The sequence below is a fragment of the Acanthaster planci genome, linkage group LG21 (genome assembly GCF_054643075.1).
Source record: "Acanthaster planci isolate LZ-2023a linkage group LG21, COTS_SCS, whole genome shotgun sequence".
Taxonomy (NCBI): domain Eukaryota; kingdom Metazoa; phylum Echinodermata; class Asteroidea; order Valvatida; family Acanthasteridae; genus Acanthaster; species Acanthaster planci.
Window position 1 is genome coordinate 7,900,673 of NC_141797.1, and position 23,775 is coordinate 7,924,447.

General features: G+C 41.4%; 1 protein-coding gene across 16 annotated transcripts in view; it reads left to right on the forward strand.

Moving 5' to 3' along the window:
- The window catches only part of LOC110983999 (sorting nexin-33-like), a 48,196-nt gene that overhangs the window by 5,498 nt on the left and 18,923 nt on the right, over positions 1-23,775 (forward strand). For 3 of the 16 annotated variants that reach the window (XR_015423664.1, XM_087131233.1, XM_087131235.1), the window contains exons 1-7: positions 4,255-4,806; positions 7,914-8,075; positions 13,734-13,805; positions 15,562-15,612; positions 16,789-16,857; positions 18,251-18,304; positions 21,444-21,539. Coding sequence is in view for 15 of the 16 variants with exons in the window: in XM_087131233.1 (XP_086987359.1) it covers positions 4,789-4,806; positions 7,914-8,075; positions 13,734-13,805; positions 15,562-15,612; positions 16,789-16,857; positions 18,251-18,304; positions 21,444-21,539 (522 nt within the window). In the remaining variant the exon portion in view is untranslated. Of the gene's footprint in view, positions 1-4,254; positions 4,807-7,913; positions 8,076-13,733; positions 13,806-15,561; positions 15,613-16,788; positions 16,858-18,250; positions 18,305-21,443; positions 21,540-22,451; positions 22,506-23,775 lie in introns of those variants that run through there. The other 13 variants (XM_087131241.1, XM_087131245.1, XM_087131242.1 and 10 more) reach the window with 13 other exon arrangements.

The following is a 23,775-nucleotide window of genomic DNA, read 5'->3' on the forward strand; positions in this document are numbered from 1 at the left end:
TGGGTCCTGGCTGATTCAGTTGCTGCATATGCATGGCCAACTTTACATGTGTAATGTACATGTACACTGTACATGTATGCTTTCTACCTGTAGACTCTAGTACAATATGTACATGTACTATATGTGATATACACAGAAAAGGGAAGGGCAGGAGTTTTTCCAGGGAGGGGGGTCAAAGGCTGCAAACTAATGAATTATTCATGATGGGAGGGGTCAGTTGTGATGTACATGTACTTGTATTTTCTGGCAAATTGGTGATTTTTATCCTCCTTTTTTATATTGCTCATGTTTCTTCTTTTTTCTTGTTTTACCTTTTTTGGGGGGGTGGAAGAAGTACCGGTACATGTACCCCCTGCCTCCCCTTGCGATGTCCATGGGTTCATCCATGTTAACCTGTACATGTACGTGTACTGTAGTACCATACCCCGTTCATTAATTGTGCCATGAAATTATAAAGACTTTCAAGTTTCATGCATCCATATTGTCTGTCCTTCAAAGGGGAAGTCTTTTTTCTTGTGTAAGCGAGAATTAGAAATACATGTACCGGTACATGTAACGAGTATTCTAATTTAACATGTAGTGTTTATACTTGCTCATTGAGATGCACACAAGCCTTTTGCGAGAATTTGAATAAAATCTGGTACACTGCCTTCTTCTAATTCACATGAACATAAAAATTTGAATTCTCCATACTATTAAAAGACATTATTGCTATACATGTACCTTGTGCGTCGGGGCAAGCTTTTGCTTAGTTACATAAGAGACGCCTTGCACCAATTCACTGTTTTCAGTGGATAAGAAGGGCGCAAAGGAACCAGTCCATTCCAGAGATGGTGGTCGCTATGCAAAAGCTTGCCTCGAATCACGAGGTATGGCAACAGTGTCTTTAGTCTGGGGATTTCAAATTGTTATGTGCATGTGCAATCAGAAAGCTCAGTGTACCAGATTTTATTCAAATTTACAGATGTACAAAAGGCTTATTGTTGATTTGTGAACCAACTTTTTTTTCTTCCACGAACACGGACAACTGAAATAAAAAAAATTTCGAATTAGACTCACTAAAGTACAATGTACTGATACATACTAAAATGTGAGCCTTGCTCAGAAGAGAACGAATGCATGCCCTGTGCCTGCATGCTGCCCAGATTTGCTGAAACCCAAAGCAAACCTGGATAGCAAGGCAACCTGGGCGCACTGTGAAGCGGGTGAGAAGGACATGCACTGGCGTGACCGAGTTTGTTTAATCATTAAACCAGGACTGATTGATACTCAGTTTTGCTGGTGGTTAATTAGTGTACATGTACATGTGTACTTGAGGTACATGTACATGTACGGTTTCTGTTTTGAAAGAAGGAGTTTTGTGTTTCAACATCAACTGTGTATGCCGTGTTCATGGATAATGTGCATGTGTACATGTACATGAACATAGGGAATGTACATGGGTGTCATTACAGTTAAACTTCATTAATAAGAGCGCAGTTAATATAAGATTTTGCTTTGAACGAGGACATTTTGAGGTCCCAATCCCTTTGTTTTCCGTTGTTTCTGATTCCTGATAATACAAAGTACATGCACCTGTAATTTGCCAAGCACCTCTTAGTCTTATTAACGAGGTTCGACTGTATAGTGTTTCATGTATGGATTACATGGACATGTACGTGCATGCAGTGTCACATACATGTACCGGTATATGCACAGTGCTTTGCATAGATTATTTGAACTTGTACATGTGCATTATTATTATTTTATTCAGAAATCAATCAATTAAGTAACAATTGTATGTACTGTATGTATAGAGAAAACAAGAGACGGTTGATTCATTTTGGAATAACCCAAGAAAGCCAATGACACGGGCTTATTTCCATTGGGGTCCCTTAAGTTTGGACACATTTACACATAGAACAAACAAAACATGAAAAGCTAGTAAATTTACCAATCCATTTACCCATCACTAATTAAAATCACATTCAAATCTCTGTGCATTTAAAAAATCAGAACCATCACAAAAAAGGTATTGATGTCACACATCCCCTTCCCGTTAAATTAGAATCAGTCTTATTAATTAAAAGCAGCCATGTACAGGTACATGTATGGTTGTATACGTGTAGGCCCATGTCCTTTGTTCGATTAGTTTTTAGTCCTTTTTATAATTTGATCAGTTAAATCTTGCTAGTGTTACTGTAGGTTGCCAGTCTCCTCTTAACACTAGTAACAGTACCGATAACATAATGTTAACATTATGGCATGTGGCTAAATGGTTCATGTACATGTACATTGTAACACGTGATGGGGTCAAGGGTTCGAATCCAGCAGCTGGTGGCATGTGACCCACCAATCCAGGGCCTGGAGTGCATGTACATGTAGGTCATCACGATGTTTGTCAATTCCCGTCTCTTACTTTTTTATACACTTTGCACATTTTTTACATTTCAAAGTGATTCAGAGTCTAAATTCCGTCCGCAGAAAGCTTTGGTAGTGACAGGCAGTGACAGTTGTGGAACTTCCATGAACATGATCAGTGGAAGTCCCTCTGTTCCAGGGATATGAAGTTACCTGCTGTGCACCCTGGAACTGTGGGGTCCAACGTCCGCCCTGCTCCCTCGAGCGAGGTAGACGGAGGGAGCAGGGCAGACGTCTGACCCTACCATTCTGGGGCTACCTACTGTACGGGTACATGTACTTCACCCTGGTGAAGGAATGGTGGGTCACTGTGGGTGGATCACTTTGCTCTATATGTGCCTCTCTTCGTCCAGGAGAATGAATTGTTTTAAATGCTCAGGACTGGATGCCATAGCCCCCAACTGTTATGGCACAGAGCCATTGCCAAAAACCCTTCAAAAGCTACATGTACAAAACTGCTTACATCATGCAGTAGGAAAAAGAAAAAAAAATTCCACAACGGAGGTAGAGATGTTTGTGGATATCCGACAGGGAGCCAACACAGCCAGAGACTGAGCTCCCTGGATAGGATGGAGGAAATGTGAACCCTTGATCCTTCCTGGATGGCTTGCATTCTTGCCGTTGGACGTCCGGCGAAAATAATACTAACTGTCAAAACTGAAGGTCACCGAGGGAGGTCATCCTCAATGCCCATGAAACACTGATACAGTGGGCCTTGAAAAGGAGCATGTTTGGAACATGGATATTGTAGGAGTATACACGTACATGTACATACGTGGATACAGGTGTACAGAATATGGTCGTGTTTCATATTTAACCTACGTACTCTTCTCCCTGGTTACATACCAGACCACATTGTACATGTACTGTATGCTGGCTGGGCTGATGCCTTTGACCCCGTAAAATCCACCAAAAACGCTCATTGATTTTTAAAGAATTGGGAGAGGAGTTAGAGAGACATGTACATGTAGAATAGGCTCTACTACACAAGTTCAATCTTCAACCCTATGAAATCTTCCAAACCCTTAATCATTTCAATGGATTTTGAATGATACTAGGAGGGATGAGATAATTTACTGTACACATGAAAACCAAACATACGTGTAATTTCACTGAGGCATTGGAGGCAAATTGCCTCGATGCCCCTGGTCTTTGCCTTTGATTTTCTCATGTGTCATACTTGATGGGTTTTTTATTTCCTGGATAGGCTTACGGTACATGTACATACATACACAAATAAGGGTTGTCATTTACATGTGTACAGGTCAACCCTCGTGTGAATTGGATTTACATAAAATTTACAAGCCTTTGTCCCCTTTGAGCACAGTTTTCCCGGCTGAGTTGAGAGAGAGGTTGCACTGGCAAGCGCTGACTCTTTCATGTTCTACATACATACGTTGTACATGTAAGCTTTTAGTACAATCTGTGCCCATGTCAAACGTGATGTACGGCACATGTACGGTTACGGCAGAGGGCATGCCAGATGGACGGAGCACTGGTTCAATTTATGAAAACTTCTGCAGTACCGGCAACTGCTTGTACATGTACCTGAGGTGCAGTGTCTATATTTATAACCACATGCACACGCTGCATAGACTAGACACAGGAAATCAGGAATTTATGTGTGCATGCAAGATGCAGCACAATTTTCCTATCATTACTCACACATAGACATGTGCAGTCATGTACCAGGTATACATGTACGTACACAATACTTTACATTATGGTGAGTACGGGCCCATGCATGCGTGTGTATGTGCAGTGTAATACCTGGTACATGTACATGACTGTACATGTACATGTTTTGACAATGAAATGGGAACTACAGTGTATGTAATTGATGTGGATGTTAGTTTGGATCAGGGTCGTAGAGGAAACCACAGACAGTGCTTGGTACGGACTTCCTCTGGAGCCTTGTGCCTCAGATTGCTTTTTTCGACCTGGAGCTCCTCCAAGCTCCGGCATTGTCTTTTGGAATCCAGCCCAGGCAGGATCGTGTGTGTGTGTGTGAGTCATACCGTTATAGACTACATGTACATGTACGTGTATCTCGGCGTCCACGGCTTGCTGGCCGCAAGGACTTTGGAGCTCTGATTATAGGGGTGTCTACTTTTCCCCCACGCGGTACATGATACTGTACTCGGCAGACCTGAGTCACCGAAAATATCGTCTTTCAAGGAACCTTCAGAGCTGAGGCAATGTTTTTTCTCCCCTAGCTCTCAATTTTATGAAGTCATCACCTGAAGGACATACCTACATGTATGGGACTGTGTGCCTTCTGTGGCACAAGGAGTGGTCGTTTTTTTTTGAGTGTGTGTGTTGTGAATTGCTGTTTCTGTAGCCTGGATCGGCGTGTGCCGGGAAAACTTGCACAGAGGAAACCTGATCATGTTGGGAGCGCAAAAGGTAATGGCAGTTGGTTGACCGTTGGGGCCAAGTAAGGTCAGTCTCGTCCATACCAACCTGTAGAACTGTCAGCCACTGGTTGTTTTTTTCTCTGGCAACCTATATAAACCATACTCCTATTACATAAAATCTATCCTGGGTACCTAACAAAATCTACTGGTGTCTGGTGAATTATTTTTGATAGAATGGTCTACATTGCAGGCTGTAGTGATGTGAGCTGAGTGGTTTTGCACGCCCACGAGGGATTTTCCACCTGTTTGTCTACAAAACTGGTGGACCATATCACAATATACATGTACATACATGTACATATATGCTTTATGCAGCCACATTTTGTCCTCGTACGGGTACATGTATGGGTACCAACTCTGCATGTAAATATTGTACGTATGTATTTGAACTGCAGCATTGGTATACGTGTATTTATTTGCGGGAAGTGATACAGGTTTGTGATTAAAATGGAAAGGACAGATTTGGCCTTCATTGAGCCAACTTGAGACACCCATGTCCGATTTACGACAGGTGTAGCATCAGGAATGCATGTGACACTCCAGATGTTACTTGACATTAGAAATGGACATGGACATGGTACATTCATGAATGATTGTGTGTGATGGTATGTACATGTACATATGTATGGTATACCTTCCGCATGTATCGTGCATGTACATGTATGTTTTCATAAGCTGCCAATGAAAGGTTAAGTTTCCATTTGATATTTTTGTACAGGTCTGTATGTACAGTTAAAAATTTGGTGGTTTTTTTGGTGTAGGTATTTTTGAATGATGTCAAAGGCAAAATATACACAAGGATGTATGTGATACATGTACATCGTAAAAAAGAACATTTGATGCCGTTGATAGGTGTATGTTGCAGATTCTCCAACGTTACGTGTGATCATGGAGGCATACAGTGTACATGTACCTGTACATGTAAGTTTCACAATACAAGATGTCCTTAGGATAACATACCCTCCAGTTTAACCAACCTTCTCTGTTACATGTAAGCCCATCCGGTTCGGTTATTAATGTTATATGCATCAGACCATGGAGGTATCTCCATGATCAGACTAAATATTAATTAATTGAGCTTTAACCCTAACCCCCTAGGCTCTTGCACTATGAAGCATACTGAACCTCACAAAATCCAACAGGTTCATGTACTTGTCTATGTACTTGTACATGCAGGTTACTGCACCAAACCTGATAAACTCCAACAGAATGAGCCCGTTGGAGTTTGAGTGATATGGTATGGATGGGTCTATGCAGTATAGGATGACTTGCATTGAACAGTACCAAACCTGACAAAATCAAGCATAGTCCAACAATTGGTACAGCAAGTCAGACACTGCACACAATGACTCCTGTGTGTCCCAACTCACACAGAATCCAACACCATCTCCCTGGGCCTTTCATCCCAAGTCTCACAAAATTCAACAGCAGGTTCCTACAGTAACCAAACCTGCCAAAACCTGCCAAAACCTGCTGTTGGAGTATGGCAGGTTTTGGGCAGTTAGGGTTAATAAGCCTAGTACAGGTGCATACACCCTGGCCGCAAACACACTGTGTATGCATATAAACCGATTCATGCACAAGGTGTGTCTGTCCCAAGTTTGATGCAGCATTTAACTAAAGAGTTTCCCTTATCGGTAATAATATGGGATTAACCCGCTGCCAAACCTCAAAATAGCTCTTGTCTCAGAGCCTTAATGACCTACATGTAAACAGATTATTAGTAAACCTTAATTAATCTTTAACCCTAACCCTACATAATACTACAAATTACTTCTTGTAGTAAAATGTAGTAACCAGTGCTGCTGCTTGTAAGAGGACATGACCGCATTGTTTTCTGAAGCCACAAAATACAGTAGAAAAGACAATGTACCATACAGTGCTGTGGCACTATAAATGCATGATTTTATTGTTCTCTGTACGAGTAACAATGGAAGTAACCTAGCCAGAAGTAGTAATTTGTAGCGCTAGGTCCTTCAGGCTCAGGCTATTACTTAGTATTTTGTAGTACTGAGTACTGTAAGCCAAAAAATGTGCTTGGCGGTTAGGGTTAAAAGTGTACCAGATTGTGTGCACTGATGTATCTGCAGTTTTAATAATCATGGTGATAAGGATCACACCGCTGACACCTATATGCTGTCTCATGCTCGTGTTTTAACCCTTACAGTACCGGGCGTTGTTTGGCTCAGAATACTCAGTACTACAAAATACTGAGTAACACTCTCAGCCTGAAGGACCTAGCGCTACAAGTTACTATTTCTGGCTAGGTTTATTCCATTGTTACTCGCACAGAGAACAATGAAACCATGCATTCGTAGTGCCACAGCACAGCATTGTCTTCTCTATTGTGTTTTATGGCTTTAGAGAATAATAATGTCATGTCTTCTTACAAGCGAAGGGCTGAGTACTACATTTTACTACGAAGTAGTACTTTGTAGCATTCGGGACTGTTAGGGTTAAGGTACATGTATATTGTTATGCGTGCCTTGTCTGATATTTGTAAGTTTTGGTAAGGGATAAAGTGAATAAATGGCAGTACGGTTTTAATTACTTTGGACCTTTGACCCTGCATTTTCTGCAGGTGGTGGTTCAGTGCACTTACATGTACATGGTACATGGGCACACAGGACTGGCAATGTGGATATGGCTGTTTACAGTGTACACGTTTAAAAATTGACGTTTAAAAAAACCCAAATTCTTTATAATTGGGAAATGACAAATTTATGTTCACTTCACACTTGTTTTTAATAGCTTCGTTTAAAAATTGACATTTAAAAACCCCACATTCTTTATAATTGGAAAATGACAAATTTGTGTTCACTTCACGCCTGTTTTAATAGCTTCGTTTTGTGTACTGGTACACGTTTTGTTATTAATTTATTGGGTCGGAAGCAAGAAAGTCACTGAAAGGAGCAGCTTAAAATAAAACTGTTAAAAAACGTAGAATTTTAAAATTAATTTAAATATAAACATTGAAAGAAAAGTAGATCTCTCAAATGAATTATAAACTTGTAAGGAGAATGATCATTGTTGTCTGCAATTATTCAATTTGTGTCTTTTTGGTTTTTTGATTTGGGTATCTTTTCCTGAACACAGGTTCGAGTTTTATACGACTTTGATGGCGAGGTGGAAAACGGCGAGCTCGTCATCCGGGAGAACCAGATCCTGACCATCATCCGGCAAGATGTCGGTGACGGCTGGTGGGAGGCAGAGATGCCGAACAAACAGAGGGGGCTGATCCCCGAGGCCTACGTTGAGGTGAGGGGACAAGGAAAAAAAAGAAAGTAGAATGAAGGAAGAGAAAGCCTCCCGAGTTATTCCAGAAAGTGATACTCTGACGTGAAGTGTGATTTTTTACTTTTTCGGGGAGCGTGGAGTTTCAATTTGTAGAGTTTGATTATGGCTCCCAACATCGGAGGCTACTTAACAGACGCACATCCTCTTCAGGGAGTAGAGATGGAACCAGTGATGAACAAGCGCATCCACCGTCTATGAAATAACATGCCATTCAGGCAAAGATTATTAATCTAATTTTATACTTGTAATTCCATTTAATGTGACCGGAGAAAACCTTTCATGTGCCGTCAGTGCTCATTAATGTGTTTGCATTAATCTTAGTAGGCAGCAATCAATCGTATGGTGATGAATTTGAATGGAGAAATTCAATATATACACGTACACGTTACACACTTCATACGTACGGTGTGCCGTAAATACATGTACATGTAGCAGAGCTTTTTGATTTATGGCAGACATTTACAAGTGCAGTCTGGATCCTTAAAATAGTTTGGATGAAATAACAATATCATACCGTAGTGCTTTATTTGGCAGATTGCCAAGCATGAAACAAAGAGATACATTCAGGCCTATTACAGCAATTACTGTACCATAAGACAGTTGTCATTGGGGACCTTTCATCAATTGCATGGATTCTAAATACAGTACTACAGGGTACTGGACCAGTACATGCACGTGGATACATTCTGTAACAACAAACCAAGGCTGCATCCGAATCTCTTGTCTAGAGCTACATGTAGGTCTAGGTCCTCGCTCCAATGGAAATGCGTGCAGACACGCGGACAGTAGACCTAGCCGTAGCTCTGGAAGCCCGTTTCGGACACGGCCCAAAAGTGTTGCCTCGCTGTTCCATGAAGGTCAAAATACCAAGTACATGTACATGTGTACGTACTGGCACAGTATGTAAATGTGCTGTGTCATATATGGTACTGGTACCTACATAACGTGTGTACATGTACATATATGTTGGGTAATATCAGTCCATCAGCATGACTGTGTGGGGTTGTCAGTTAATCCCGTACGATATTTGCTACTTCCCCTGTTTGAAACTAACCTTGAATTAGAAAAGGGCAGTTGTCAGAAGCAACGAAAATGAATTTAAAGCAGTCCTTAAAACTTGCCCGTTCCATTAATTAATTGCTTTTAATTTTTGTTTCTTGTGAAGCGCATCGAGACTTTGGTGTGATGCGCTATATAAAAACTGTGTTATTATCGTTATTATTAGCAGCATCAGGCATTAGCCACTGGCTGTGTTTATTTCACACAGATCAGGATCACGATCAGCAATCCTTCGTTGGTTTATGGACCCCAAAACCCGCAAAGTGGAAGGGTTGAACCAGTGTGAAGATCACCAGTTGAGATCCAGATCCGTGTGAAACAAACAGGCCCATTTTTAGGCTGATTTATTAAGCCCCGCCCCATTGTACATGTACACGTAGGACCTGCAAAATTGGGAGGGGAATGCTCCCCTAGGAGGGGGGGAAACAGTTGTCCCTCTGGCCCCCCCCCTTTGCTGACAGTGGTCAGAAGGTGAGATTGACTGACTTCACCCAAGGTATCATTGTTAACTCATTGTTTGGGACTTTGCCCACAGATACCTAGAGCCAGGTTCCCACGGTCCATAGGAAAAATTATCAGGGAGTTGGTATCATTCAAAGTTTTTGCTTTACATGCAAGTCTCACATCCTCACATGTACATTGTACATGACTACGCTGACTTCTCATTCTGTAGAACGTGGGGCAATGACCTTCTATAAATACGTTGTCATGTTACTCTACATTGTTTGGAACATCCTGTCTCTGTACATATACATCTGAGATCCTGTCTTGTCATTGTCTACAGAACTGGAACGGAAGTGGTTGAATGACATTGCTTTCACTGTGCCTATTGTTTTACGTGCACACCTACAAAGCTGTGTGCTTACTGTAACCTACACGTACAGTATGTATGTAAGAACCAAATGGGTCCAAATAATAATGAAAGTTTTGTTAACCTTGTGTGGACTAAAGGCCGGTTCATACCACTTCGTGTGAAAGCGAAAATGAACGGGAACGTGTGACGTCAGATCATATATTCGTATTGCAAATTCGTTAACAGTTGAACACAATTTTCAACTCGCGAAATTTCACTGGAAATTTTTTGTGATATCATATTTGTTTCACTTTCGTATTGGCCTGCAGCATTAACCAGCCTTAAGTCAGGTCAACACGAGGTTCGTATTGTTGTACACATGAATTCCGTGTACATACTGGAGACCTACGAACCAAATGGATCCACGTAATGTAGGGCTTGTGAACCTTGTGTGGATTACCCCAGTGAGTAAGGTCAAAGGTGAGGGCCGTCAGCAGCAAAATGGAAGAGGGAACAGTCAGTGGAACTGTCAACTAAGATCCAGTTTGAACTGTGTCCTTTTTTCCGTGTTTGAAAAGATTTGCAGTGTGTTTTGTACTGTATGAACGTACCGTGTACATGAAAACGAAGGAATGTCCACGCTCAGATTACAGGCTGTCGTTCTCCCAGGTGCATGTCTAGTCATCCTTTGAGTAAATGCTTGCCAAGGAATCCAATGCCGTCGCTGTCACCGACAAAATGCCACATTATCCAAACAATGAATGTTTGTTAGTGAAATGTAAAATGTACATGTACCGTGGGACATTTAGAATAGTTCATCATGGTGACAAATCGAATGTTTCGCAATCCGACATGTTTGAGTGACTCAATGTTGCAGTTTCATTATTCGGAAAAAAATCACGATATCTGAAAACTGATTCTTCAAACTCTTGTGCAGGCAGTAAGGCAAACACTTGGGAATTGTTTCTGGTCATATTGTACATTTGTACGCCACTGTACAATGGACGCACATGCACATGTAATTTGATACTCCGTTGTTGCTTGTGCAGTATGGAAAAATGTTATGGATATTACATCTGTACATGTAACATGTATGCAGTTGTGATAATTATGGGTAATTCCAGAAATTAGGGGTCCAAAAGTGGGATGTTTTTGTGTCCCTGCTCCATCTGACCATTGTTATTTGGAAATATCGCCGGAATTGATTTCAAACTATTACTACCGGTATTTATTTGGCAGGTCATTAGCATTAATTCATCACTCTTTGAAATTAGAAGATTTGTTCTGAACTTACAAAATCTTATTTCAGATCTGACAGGGACGCGAAAAAAAAAGTTGACCCCTAATTTCTGGAATAACCCCTATAGCATTGAGAGTACCGTACATGTGTCTTTACTGTACATATATGTACTGTACATGTACATGTGTCTTTACTGTACATACATGTACTGTACATGTACATGTACTTGGAATGTCTGTTACATGTATTTGTTCTTTATTGACTTCCCGTCATTTCCGAGTTTTGCCGTCATTGTGCACTGGAGGAAGATGTGGTCGAAATGGATGAGGTAATTTGATATTGTTTGCATTGTAACTTCTTCTTTTGGACACACAGTGGTTTTTTTTTGGGGGGGGGAACCGACTTGGCACCAACCCCTTTTCTTCTGTTCTTGGTTATTTTTGGACGATTGTGCCTGGAGCAAATCTGGATTTCAGGAAAGATTGGTGAGGGGCAGTCGTGTCTACCAGCAGGGACAGTCCCAAATGTTATCTATTGTAGAACATATGAGTTCAACATTTTGATACCAACAAGTAATGTGCGTCTGTTTCTATCTAAAGCTTCCTGATTCAGCTGAACTTGTCCAGTAAGCTGATGATTGCTCATGTGTAATTTCCACAAATTATTCACGTCCCATATAAAGTAACAGTGTGGTGGCCAGGCAGGATGGGACTGATAAAGAGAAGATATTGTCATTAAGCAAATTTTTATACTGAGCAACAATCAGCTGGGAACCAGTGCCAACAAATATCAATTGCTGGACACTGTGGCTGGTAACCCAATTTTGCTAAGCAGATATTTTCTTTGCTTAGCAAGTTCCTGTGCTTAGGCTGTGTCCGAATGGCTTGGCTATGGCTTGAAATTATGCAGGAGTCTATGGTTGTGGCTACCGCCATTCCCTATCGAGTTATGTAAAGTCAAGCTACAGCCAAGGAATAAGGACACTGCCTAAGCATCTTTGTGTTCCAGGTTCTTGAAATTAAACAAATTTAGGGTACCACTGTACACTGTCCAGTCCTTGCACATGACCGCGGGGTAGGAACTTTGTTCTTGAAGGGCAAAGCAATATCCCCTTTGCAGAGGGCACTTTCTTTATTAGAAAATTAACTTGCCTACATGAGAACATTTCAGTGGGTCTCGAGGCAAAGACCAGGGACATCAAGGTAGCGGTATTCTGTGAAGTTCCTGCCCTGCATACACGTACCTATATGTTGTACATGTGCAGTGTAACACAGGTTGTGGTTGTCCGTGCCCACAAATGTACGCTGTACTTCGTTCTGGCAGTTTCTCTAAATAGAAGGGTGTCATTCCCTGTCACCAGTTCCTAAGAAGAGGGGAGGGAGAGTACATTTGTTTCGCTGTGACGACCGCACGTACGTGGGCCAGGATGCCAAGAATTTCCTGACTGCGTATGAGTCAACGTGCCCCTCAAGACCGCAGAGTCAGACTCCGAGCATCTGAAAATTATGCACGTGTGCCTTGTGTCTTTGTCTCCCCCCGGGACCCGTGGAGAGGGAACCCTGAAAACGGAATTTTTTGGGGGGGTCTTTCAAGAGGCGCACGTAGTGTAATTGTGGCAATAAAAACAAGGTCATTCTTACAGAAACAAGACTTTACAAGTCACACGCCAGTACAAGTGCACCATACGTATGTATGTGGATGTACATGTATGTACGTACACGCTGAACACTTAAAAAAAAAAAGGAAAAAAACTCTTCCGCTGTACATACATGTATACAGAACAACTTCAGGCTGTTTTCTCTCACAACTTTTTTTCCCCTTGAGGAAAGGCCTCGGCCGTGGAAACACCAGTACCAGTCAGTGCGGTGCTTGTGATACATCGTTTATGTCGGGCCCTCAACCTTTCCTCCTCTACTCTGAAACCTGTTCGTTTTTCAACACTGTAGAATGCGCATGGCACTTCCTTTTCCACACTCACGTTCAGCGGTTAATGCAGACAGTGGGCTCGACACTTGACACGATGCCAATACAAAAGTGCAGTGGCTTAGAGGGGGTGGGGCGCAGACACCGTACTCCAAGCAGAAGTCAGTGTCCCTCTTCAGTTGAAAGCTTGAGATGTACAGTACCCGGTACACAGCCTACAGTACCCGGTACACAGCCTACAGTACCCGGTACACAGCCTACAGTACCCGGTACACCCACCTATTCTTGGGCTTCCAGTCACCCCCTAAAAATGTATGCGCCACTGGCTGCCCCCAGTGTTATAAAAGTGATAAACCTTTCAAAACAGTACTTGTTTAAGTTGAGCCAACTGTGACAACTGAATTGAATACATTGAAAAGTGAAAATGACCCCACGAATAAATATGGTACATAGGATAGAAAAACATGAACTACATATGTATTGGATAATGTACATATGTACTGGTACATTCCAGGAAATAGACACTTGGACATCAAGCTTTTCATTCTTTGAAAGTCCATTCAGTTGAAACAGGAAATGCTGGTTTTTTTTTTCATTCTTAAAGGTAATGGTGGATACCTGGAATGCACCTGAAGATGCCCCGCCCCCACCTCCACCCCCTCCAGCAGCTAGTTCGGTAATCGATCATCAGAGCGATCAATAACTGATACCTCTCATCTTATGACCTGATGATTAACCATTTTCTCATCAAAATGAGTAGAACCCACTCGTACTACCCATTTCGTCACCTTCGGCGCCTCATTATAGATCACATATTCACCCATCATTGACCTGAATTAAGAAGTGTACCTACATGTAACCCAACTGAGCAGAATGAGTTTTGAGTACTTTGAGACGCTTCTTTGAAAACCTCCACATTTTCACTTGTATGGTGCCCAATTTCAAAAGAATGGGGAACTTAATGATGTGCTGTACATATGTGTGCATGTACATGTACCCGGTACATTTACATGCTTCAAAACAGAGCACTTGTTTTGTGAACTACATGTGTAACACCAAAGTCTCCTCAAAAGACTCATTTTGTGGGATCTGGTGGCAGGTGTCAACTGTATGATCCCTTAAAATCAGTAAACAGTTAAAATCATTCAAAATAGTTTCCTTTTCCATCGTACCCATTTTCCCCCAATCCAGCATCCTTAACATTAACATAAATGACATCACCGACTGACCAGCCCAAGATCAGGTCCTCGTACACTTCAGCGAATGAGTGATGATTACTGATCAATTATGCTCGTCTGGAATTACATTCAGATCAACCGCCACGGCAGGTAACCATCCGCTGACCTGTATATACATGTATAACAGTCTTCAGTTTTGTTATCAAAATTTGATCATCAGTAGATGTTGCTGAAGACAAAGATAATCAGTTGATGCAGCTGAAGACGATCAGAGATAATCAGTTGATGCAGTTGAAGACAAAGATAATCAGTTGATGCAGTTGAAGACAAAGATTTTCAGTAGATGCAGCTGAAGACAGATAATCAGCAAATGCAGCTGAAGACAATCAGAGATAATCAGTTGATGTCGCTGAAGACAAAGATTTTCAGTAGATGCAGCTGAAGACAGATAATCAGCGAATGCAGCTGAAGACGATCAGAGATAATCAGTTGATGCAGCTGAAGACAAAGATTTTCAGTAGATGCAGCTGAAGACATAGATAATCAGTGAACGCAGCTGAAGGTGATCAGAGATAATCAGTTGATGTCGCTGAAAGCTAGCGGAGATAATCAGTTGATACAGTTGAACACAATCAAAGATAATCACTTGATGCGGCTGAAATCAATAACAAATAATCAGTAGATGTAACTCCCTTTCCATTTTCCTCATCATTAGGCTGTGTCCAAAAGTTAGGGCTGTGGCTGGTAATCATATGTACCTCTATGGAAGTCGCAGGCTTGCCACTGAAGCCACTTCCCATAGACGTATGTGACTCTTAGCCCCAGCTATTCACTTGGACGAGGCTTGTAGATTACTAGATAACCCACTGATCATTCACTCCCCTACATGCATTTCTTTACCCGTATGTCGCAAGTAGCACGAATTATGCATTATCCATGCAGCTTGTTTATATCACATACTACTGAACATGTACATGGTACACCAGCGTCCATCACACTGTGGGTTGATTACATGTGAGCACTTGTTGCCTATCCATTAGAAAATTGAAAATCACCTGTACACGAGCCGGTATACATGCATGTTCATGCACTGTACATGTTCATGTATGTTCAGTTCCAACATCATGTTTTCAGATCAGGACATTTTGCCACTGCACTGTACATTTATTGATCGGTCAATCTGTCACATTTTTGCGCCATGGAACTTTATATGACTTCCTGTATTTCAATACACCAACACTTCTCTCCTCTCAGATGAGCCAGCAGGATGTAAGGGATCTACCAGCACCGCCCACTTTTGAGTCGGTAATGACGTTATCTTAATTTCATGTTATGTTTGGCTCATGTACATTTGTACATGATTTGCGTATAATATTGGATCACTTGTGTGCATTACTTTCCAATGGTGTATTCATTGTATTATGGGTTGATAGCTTTCTTCAATGATGTACTTGCGGTTGTCAACACTTTTTGGTGATTCATTGTGAGTTGTCGACTTTTTCCCCATGGTCGTATTTGCAGCACCGTTTTTCATTTTTATAAAAAGTTCTGTGTGTCTGCCACGAAATGCACAAAATGTCAGCGCGATTCATTCTCTATGAAAATTTCAGGACCTTACCAAGGCCCAGTTTCATACAGTTTGGATTTATCTGCTCCGCAAAACTCAGCTGGGAGCCAGCCACGAGAAATGTACACAAAAGAGCTTATGATGCAAGATATGGGGCGGAGAGAAGCCCCCCCCCGCCTTTGTGTTTGTCGTTGTTTGATCGGAATCTCTGGAATACTTTACAGACTTCAGGGGGGATGTGTTAGGTAACATTAGTGTAGAATGTGTATAGGGATTGGACATGTGGGAGGGTACCCATCGTTCCCATATCGTGCACGGTATCCAATGATGTTTTAGGCTGGTAACCCAGTTTTGCTGAGCAAATACATGTACAACTGTACATGGATTTTCCGTACTTGGTGGATAAGTCCTTACCTGTAACAAATGTATGAAGTACTGTATTTGAACAAATGGCAATTTCTAGTAGTAGATAGTTCTTGCTTACAAAAACATGCTTTGCCTCCAACAATCTCAAAAATTTATTGAATTTTGTATGTAGGTAATTCCAGAAGTAAGGAGTCGATTTTCTTTTGCGTCCCTGTCAGATCTGACATATGATTTTGTGAGTTCCGAACACATTTTCTAATTTTCAAGAGTGATGAACTAATGCAGATTACCTGCCAAACAAATTGTAGTAGTTTGAAATCAATCCGGGCAATATTTTCCATATCAAATAACAAAGGTCAGGTGTCACAGGGACACAAAAATGTCACACTTTTGAAACCCTAATTTCTGGAATTACCCGTGTACATGTAGAAAGACGAAGCCAAAACCACAAATATGGAAGGAGCTTGATTTCTGTTTGTTGTTTAGTATACATTTACATGTAGGTACCCAGTACCGGTCTATTGTGAATGTATACATTGTGTATATAGGGCGCTTCTGGAGCTGATTCCTGGGACCAACCTGATCAACCACCACCGCCCCCACCAGGAACTAACTCGGTAACAGTGGCTTCTGGGGATCACACCCCTCTCTCCATTTTTGAGGAGCAATATTTACAGTCAACTTTGGCCAATTTCATAGACCCTCTAAGCACAGATATTTCCTACTTAATGAAGGAAAACATTTGCTCTTCAAGAGTACATGTAGGTGACTGGCTAAAATGTTATGCATCGTATCTGTACATTTATCTTACAACAGGGGCCAATTTCACAGAGCTGCTTAAGCACACAATTTGCTTAAGTCGGAAAAAACCTTGCTTGATAAATCAAGTAACTAGCCAAAACTCTATGTGATGTATATTGTTTTGGGATTGTATTTAGCTGTTAGCATGACAATCACATAGAGTTTGAGCTGGTATCTTTGTTTATTAAGCAAAGTTTTTCCTGCTTGCGTTAATTTTGTGCTTAAGCAGCTCTATGAAATTGGCTCCAGGGCGTTGGCAGTTTTTGCTTGCCACATAAATTTGTGTTGCAGTCATATTGTGCCTAGCACGTCTATGAAGTTGGGCCCCGGGATTTTATACATGCAGCTCACATGGTAATTATGTCTGAGTCTTTTTGGGGGGCCAAGTGGTACAGCTACCAGAGAGCAAAGTTAGTGCTGTTACCGAAAGTGATGATACGTGGACTCATGGACGGGGCTGCAGCCTGGTTAATAAAGCGAGCGCAACTTTGTGCAAATTTACGAGACTTTGCTAAGCGAGACTTTACGCCGAAGCTTTTCAACAGCGAGATGAACTGCAACTCCAACGAATGCTGAATCAAGTGTTTCGTGACATCACATTCGTTTTGCCTTTGCGTTTCTTTGAATTCTCAGCTGATCTTTAAAACTTGACTTATGAACAAAACATGAGTTTTTGTTGTTAACCCTTCATAGAAATTTGCATCTCTGAAGAAAGGAGATGTAAATTGGAATATTTATCTTGCCTTTCATCATTAAGCAAGAGGTTATAGGTTCAAGTCCCAAGCTAGCAAACCCGATAAATTTTCCCCCCACAAGCCCTCTGAAAGCACACCATCCCAAAACCAGGCTGAAGTCGATACTTGTGACGTTGGACAATTCCTCTTCTTCAGCTTTGTTTTTGCACTTTAAAGTGATCCTTGTTAAATCCAAATTCTGTCTGCAGTAAGCTTCTTACGGGTAGAGATAGCTGTAAAACTCCAATCAAAATCTGAACAGAGGAAGTTCCACTATTTTAGGGTTATGAAGTTACTGACTTCAGCCTGGCTTTGGGATGGTGGGTCACCTATACACGTAGTGCGCGATACAAGTCAACTTGGCAAAGGATACATGTAGGGTATTCATGTCCCATTCATTGTACATGTGGCTGCTGCACGTATTTTATTGCCTCTAGTCCAGTAGGTTTTGCTTTTAATCATCCTATGAATATAGCCCTTCTCCGCCTCCGACGATCCGTGGGACAAGCTGGAACAAGAGCAACAAGGGGTATTAAACCGTTGGGACTTATTTACTCCTCGCATCAGTCATCAACATCTCATCCCCAAATGGACCCTAACTTTGTACCATGGTCCACATTGGGAATCGGACGTCATCTTGCTGACAGGGAGATCTGGGCATTTGTCCGACTCTTACATGCAGCTCTGTCAGATGTTTGGTTTCAGCTGCGAATCCAGACTCACTTTTCAGTATTTGCCTTTTGATCCAAATGAAAATTGTTTAAGTTTTTGGCCTTGTATCGGACCATTTGATGTCTCAGTTTCAGACAGAACGGTGAAGTCGAGTTTAACTTGAGGAGCTCAAAACCGAACTAAATGGGAGAGTTGAAGCTGACTTAGGAAAGGGATTTAGAACCACTGTTTGGGAACCCACCCCTTGAAACACTTGATGGCATCCGATTTATCATTGAAAGCAATAGGCTTCATTCACAGGTTGGCAACCAAGCCTCGAATTTAACTTTTTTTTTTATTTACCCACCACGTACCCACCGCTGACTTCCGCTTACCCATTCCTAAAAATGACTTACCAGTTTATTTAATGTTAGATTAGGCCAAACAAAATAATAGTTGTGCTTCCTATTACATGTCCTTGTACATTGAAAAAAGTGTCTTTTGTTTTTCTTCCAAAGTGTTGGGTTAAACAATTTTGGGTTGGGGGAATTTTTTTTTTTAATTAAGTGATTTTGATGGTCTGTGGTGTATTCCATCCACTGTTTTTTCTGCGGATTCGTAACTTGAGGATCGGTCTTGTCAAAGATTGTATCCAAGTCGGAGCCTCTTCGGACAATTTTCAAGATGTATTTTTTTTTTCAAGAGGTATTTTTTTTTTCGTTGGGGAGATGTTAATTTATATAACGGGTTTTGTCCCACCTGAGTAAGCTTGTGAGTTTTTTTTCGCAAGCTCTTGGACAAGCACTGAGCATACAGTGCTTATTAATATATGTTGGGTAAGCCAAAACCCGTTATATAAATCAACATCTCCCCAATGCAAAAATACATCTTGAAAATAGTTTGCGGTACCCTCTGCTTCACTTGACTCGGACCGGCCAGCCAACCCCGGCAAGCTCGGTGGTCGAGTGGTTAAAACATCTGCACTAGACAAGCACGGAGCATGCAGTGCATATTAATATACGTTGGGGAAGGGCCTCTTCGGACACTTGTACATGTACATTAGTGATGGACTGTATCTCGATGAGATAATGTCCAAAAATTATTTGAAAGCTCGTACAAAACGATGCACACAAAGTACTTAAAACCCACACGAAGACAATTGACACAATATGTTTTCGCGCCCTGTACCAGCTGTCACGAAACTCTTTATTGGCGAAAGCGAAAATGAACTAGCTTTATTTCAAGCCGTAAATGCACAGTGAAATGTCTGCTACTGTGAGTCATAGTGGAGTTTGTTCGTCACTACTTGTACTTCTGCTCACGCTGTTATGAGTTCCACTTACACATGTATGAATATTGATGTGTCATTGGCAGCCAATCACAACGCAATGACTGGATGGTCTCAGGATGCTGTTTAAGGCTTGTACTTCAAGCGACACAGATCCATATCACTTTACGCACGTACTGTTCACGTACATGCAGTAGATTCAGTCACGTGCATTGCTGTCTGGTGTCTGAACAATCCTATGTACAGTACGGGATGGCAGATTGCAGTGTAAACAATTTAGCTTTGTTTCAGGCCCGGAGGTCTGTGTGAAACCCGGAGGGAATAAGTTACAGGAGCTAAGGGAAAATAGAAACATCCACACAAGTTTTTCTCTGTTTATACATGATTTATTCATACGTGTATTCATCATTAACTTCACTCAATCTCCACCATGGCTTTTATTCACACTACCCAGCAACTTACCCATTTTGAAATTCAATTACCGCTTGTGAAAATCCACTTACTGCCAGTAAGTGGGTAAGCGTTAATTCTGAGGCTTGTCGGCTGTGTTAATTTGAAATGGACGTTAACTTTTTCTTTGGGAACAGAATAAAAGTGAAAGCAAAGAAATAGAAGATCATCACAATTTACAATGTAATGCCAGTTTAAAATTTATGACCAATGATCAAAATGTTTCAAACCTCTTTAAAAAAAACGAAAGTGAGGTTTGGAACCCAAAATAGTCTGGCACCACCGTGTATTACTGTGAATATGATAAATGCAGGGAATGAGATGAAAACTGGTTGCCCCTGTGGATAAGGTCTGTGGCACATTTGTCTACTGTCATCATCCAGTACGGCCCATTAATTTTGTTACTTTTGATGAAGCATTTTTACCAGTACGGTTTTAAATCCAGGCACACGTTTTCCTCAAATCAGCTGGTTTCCCATTTCTTTGTGGCTACAAAATTGTGCATTTGAGATAAATGTTCAAGGCTTTCAAAAGTTTTGAATTTTCTTATTTTCTCCCAGAATCTCCAGTTCCTTGCCAGAAAATCAGAAAGGCATTTATCATCCCTTTTGGTTTTGTTGCATTGTATGAATTTGCATTGTACTGAGTCTGGGACCTTCTTTTCATGGGTGCATTTTTGGGCAAGCCGTGCAACCATGCCCCTGTGCCTGGTCCCAAATGGTCAACTGGATAGGCCAAACCGTCCATCATTTGGGCAGTGTTAGTCAAACTATAGTTCACTATGATTTATTGTGTGAACTTGCTCTTTGCTGATGTTAGTCGCCAACTACACTTTCATTTTCTAATTTGAATTATTCATCATCTACATGATGTTGCCATTTTTTTTCATGTTGTTTAAAGCAAGACACCACAATGCACACTGGTCAGTATCACGGCTTTGCTATTAATTGTCTAAACTCATTGCAACATACATGTACCTGTATCTAATTAGCCGTGAAAACAGGAGTGAAACCGTACCCCAGTTTTGTTTTTGTAAGGTTTATTCCTGTTTTGCTGTCAGAAATGTACCGAAAATATTTCTTTCCATATTTGAGGAAAATGGAATTGTTAATTTTCTTCAGTGGTAAATTAATATCATGTTATCAGGAAGTCATGACGTTCATTTAACTTCTTATGTACATTATGTACGATGATCTTAACATAGGTCAAAGGTCAATGCAGATTCTCCCCAGGGTCTCCACTTTCACTTGATTTTTGTCACTCTCAACCTCTGTCTCAGGCGGTCAGCTCTTCGGGCATTCAGCATCAGGACTCTGTTGGGAACGAGGATGATTGGGACGACGACGATGACTGGGATGACAACCAGTCTGCACCTGTGAGTATTTGCATACATTTCATATATTCGTACCATGCGTATCTTATTCAATTCAGTTTATTCTGTGCTCTGTTTAGAAGCACCCCCTCAAGTGGCAGAGAAGAGAAAGGCTGGTAGGGATCATTTCAACTGGGCACCCAGCACATGTGAACATTCCTGCAGAAGTTGGCCACACATGTGAACCTGTGTGCTTGGGTGGTGTGTCCCCACCAAAGGGGCATCATTGTTGCTTAGAAACATGCCATCTTGTGTTCAATACACAGTTGAGTTCATGCGCTTGGTATCAAATTCGAAATTAAATGATTTTTTTTGGAACACATGGTTTCAATGAAGGGGATACAGGTCTGACAGGTTCCGTGTACAAGTGCTGCCCTCACCTGCAACAAAACATCAAAAAGGTTGGGCTGATGCTTAAATGCCATTTCTGCCTTGGTATACTTCTGGGGCCAATTTAATAGACCTGCTTAAGCACAAAATTTGCTGAAGCACAAAAAACCTTGCAGAAAAAACAAAGGTTACCAGCTCAAAATCTATGTGATTGTCATGCCAACCAAAAGACAGGCGAGTACCATTCCCAACCAATATACATCACATGGACTTTGGCTGGTAACCTGATGTGTCAAGCAAGGTTTTTTCACACTTAAGCAAATTTTGTGCTTAAGCAGCTCTATGAAATTGGCCCCAGGTTCCTGGCTGTGTGCCCATTCAGGTTAAAGCTAATTGCATGGCATACTCCACGCCACAGGGTTTACAGTTGTGGTGTGTCGGCCCAAAAGGGACGTGTTTGGGTACAAAAAAGGCCCTCTTTGATAGGTCCAGCCTTGCAAAAAGATCATTCTCTTTCTTTTAGACCTGATAAGTCTTATTTAAGCTGTATTTTTCACGTCTGTATCGATGCTCGTGTATACCCAGGACTATACAGAAGGGGACCCCAATGCCTATTATAACGAGCAGGGACTTCCACAGGTAAAAAAAAATCCACTCTTCCACGTGGTGTCACCTGTATGGTTGTTTGATCTTAACACCCTGTTACACCTGTGAACTTTGGATCTGCATGGTGTCATTCAGCGTCTTCTGTTGTTCGCAGTTTGTTGTTGGTATGTCTTAGCCAAGACCAACTACATGTAGGTTACTGCAACATTTTCCCTCTAGCTTGGTGACATGATACCTCTAGTGTTATGTACCTTTTTATACCAATTTCATCTGTTCTCTACACTGCAAAAACTGGTGTTAAAACAACACTTTTGGTGTTATCAGATGACCACACCATAATGTGTTACTTTAACACTGCTGGTGTGACTTTACACACCTACATGTACATGTACAAGTTTTACACTGTTAAAAAATAACACCCACAGTGTTGAAATAACACCAAAAATTTTAACACCTGTTGAAAGTGTCGGCACGATAACACCGCTGATGACACTGGGGGTGTTAAACGTAACACCCAGGTTTTTTTTGAAGTGTAGGTTTTTTCCATGCACCAGTGATTGTTGAATCCTGTACGTGTAGCTTTTGCTGTACCGGACTCTATCTACCGAGACTCACCACTACAGCCCACAAATTGAATGACGTCACGCTTTGTTGGAACATGCATTTTTGTATGGAAGCCAGGGCTCAATCATGAATTGCTAAAGCCGAAAAGGTATGCCTACGATAGCAGAAAAATTCGCAATCCTTAAGCGCTATTTCATGGCGTTGCTTGGCCTGGTTGTGCTTACGGTTGCACACGCATAGAGATTTCCATTAATTCGTAAAGTGAATATTTCCTCCAATAGGGTAAGCGTGCTTTTTGCCGTGCTTGCTGCTTACTGTCTCTGTTAAATAAAAAGCATAAAATTGTGAGCTTAGCGCCGCTATGAAACTGGATCCAGATGAAAAACAAAAATTCTGGACGTCCCAGCCTGGCAAATGTTTGAACGAAGTGTGACGTCATTTTGCCTTAGAGAATGCACCCCACATTACCGGGATATGGAACCTTTCTGTACCTGACAGAAGGGAGGGACAACCATGCACTCCCAGCTAAGAATAAGAAGTTTAAATTTTAAGCAGATACATTGGAATTCCTTATCATCGGGTGCACCCTGTGTCCTCACTCTGTAAGCAGTCAGTGCCTGGATGCTCTTACATAAATGTACATCCTTTAGTATACTCTGTCTGGATGGTAGTGGCAGGCCTAGCTGATTGGCAAGAAGTTTGGGCTCAAAGAACGAGCGTTTAGCTGTAAACACGTAAA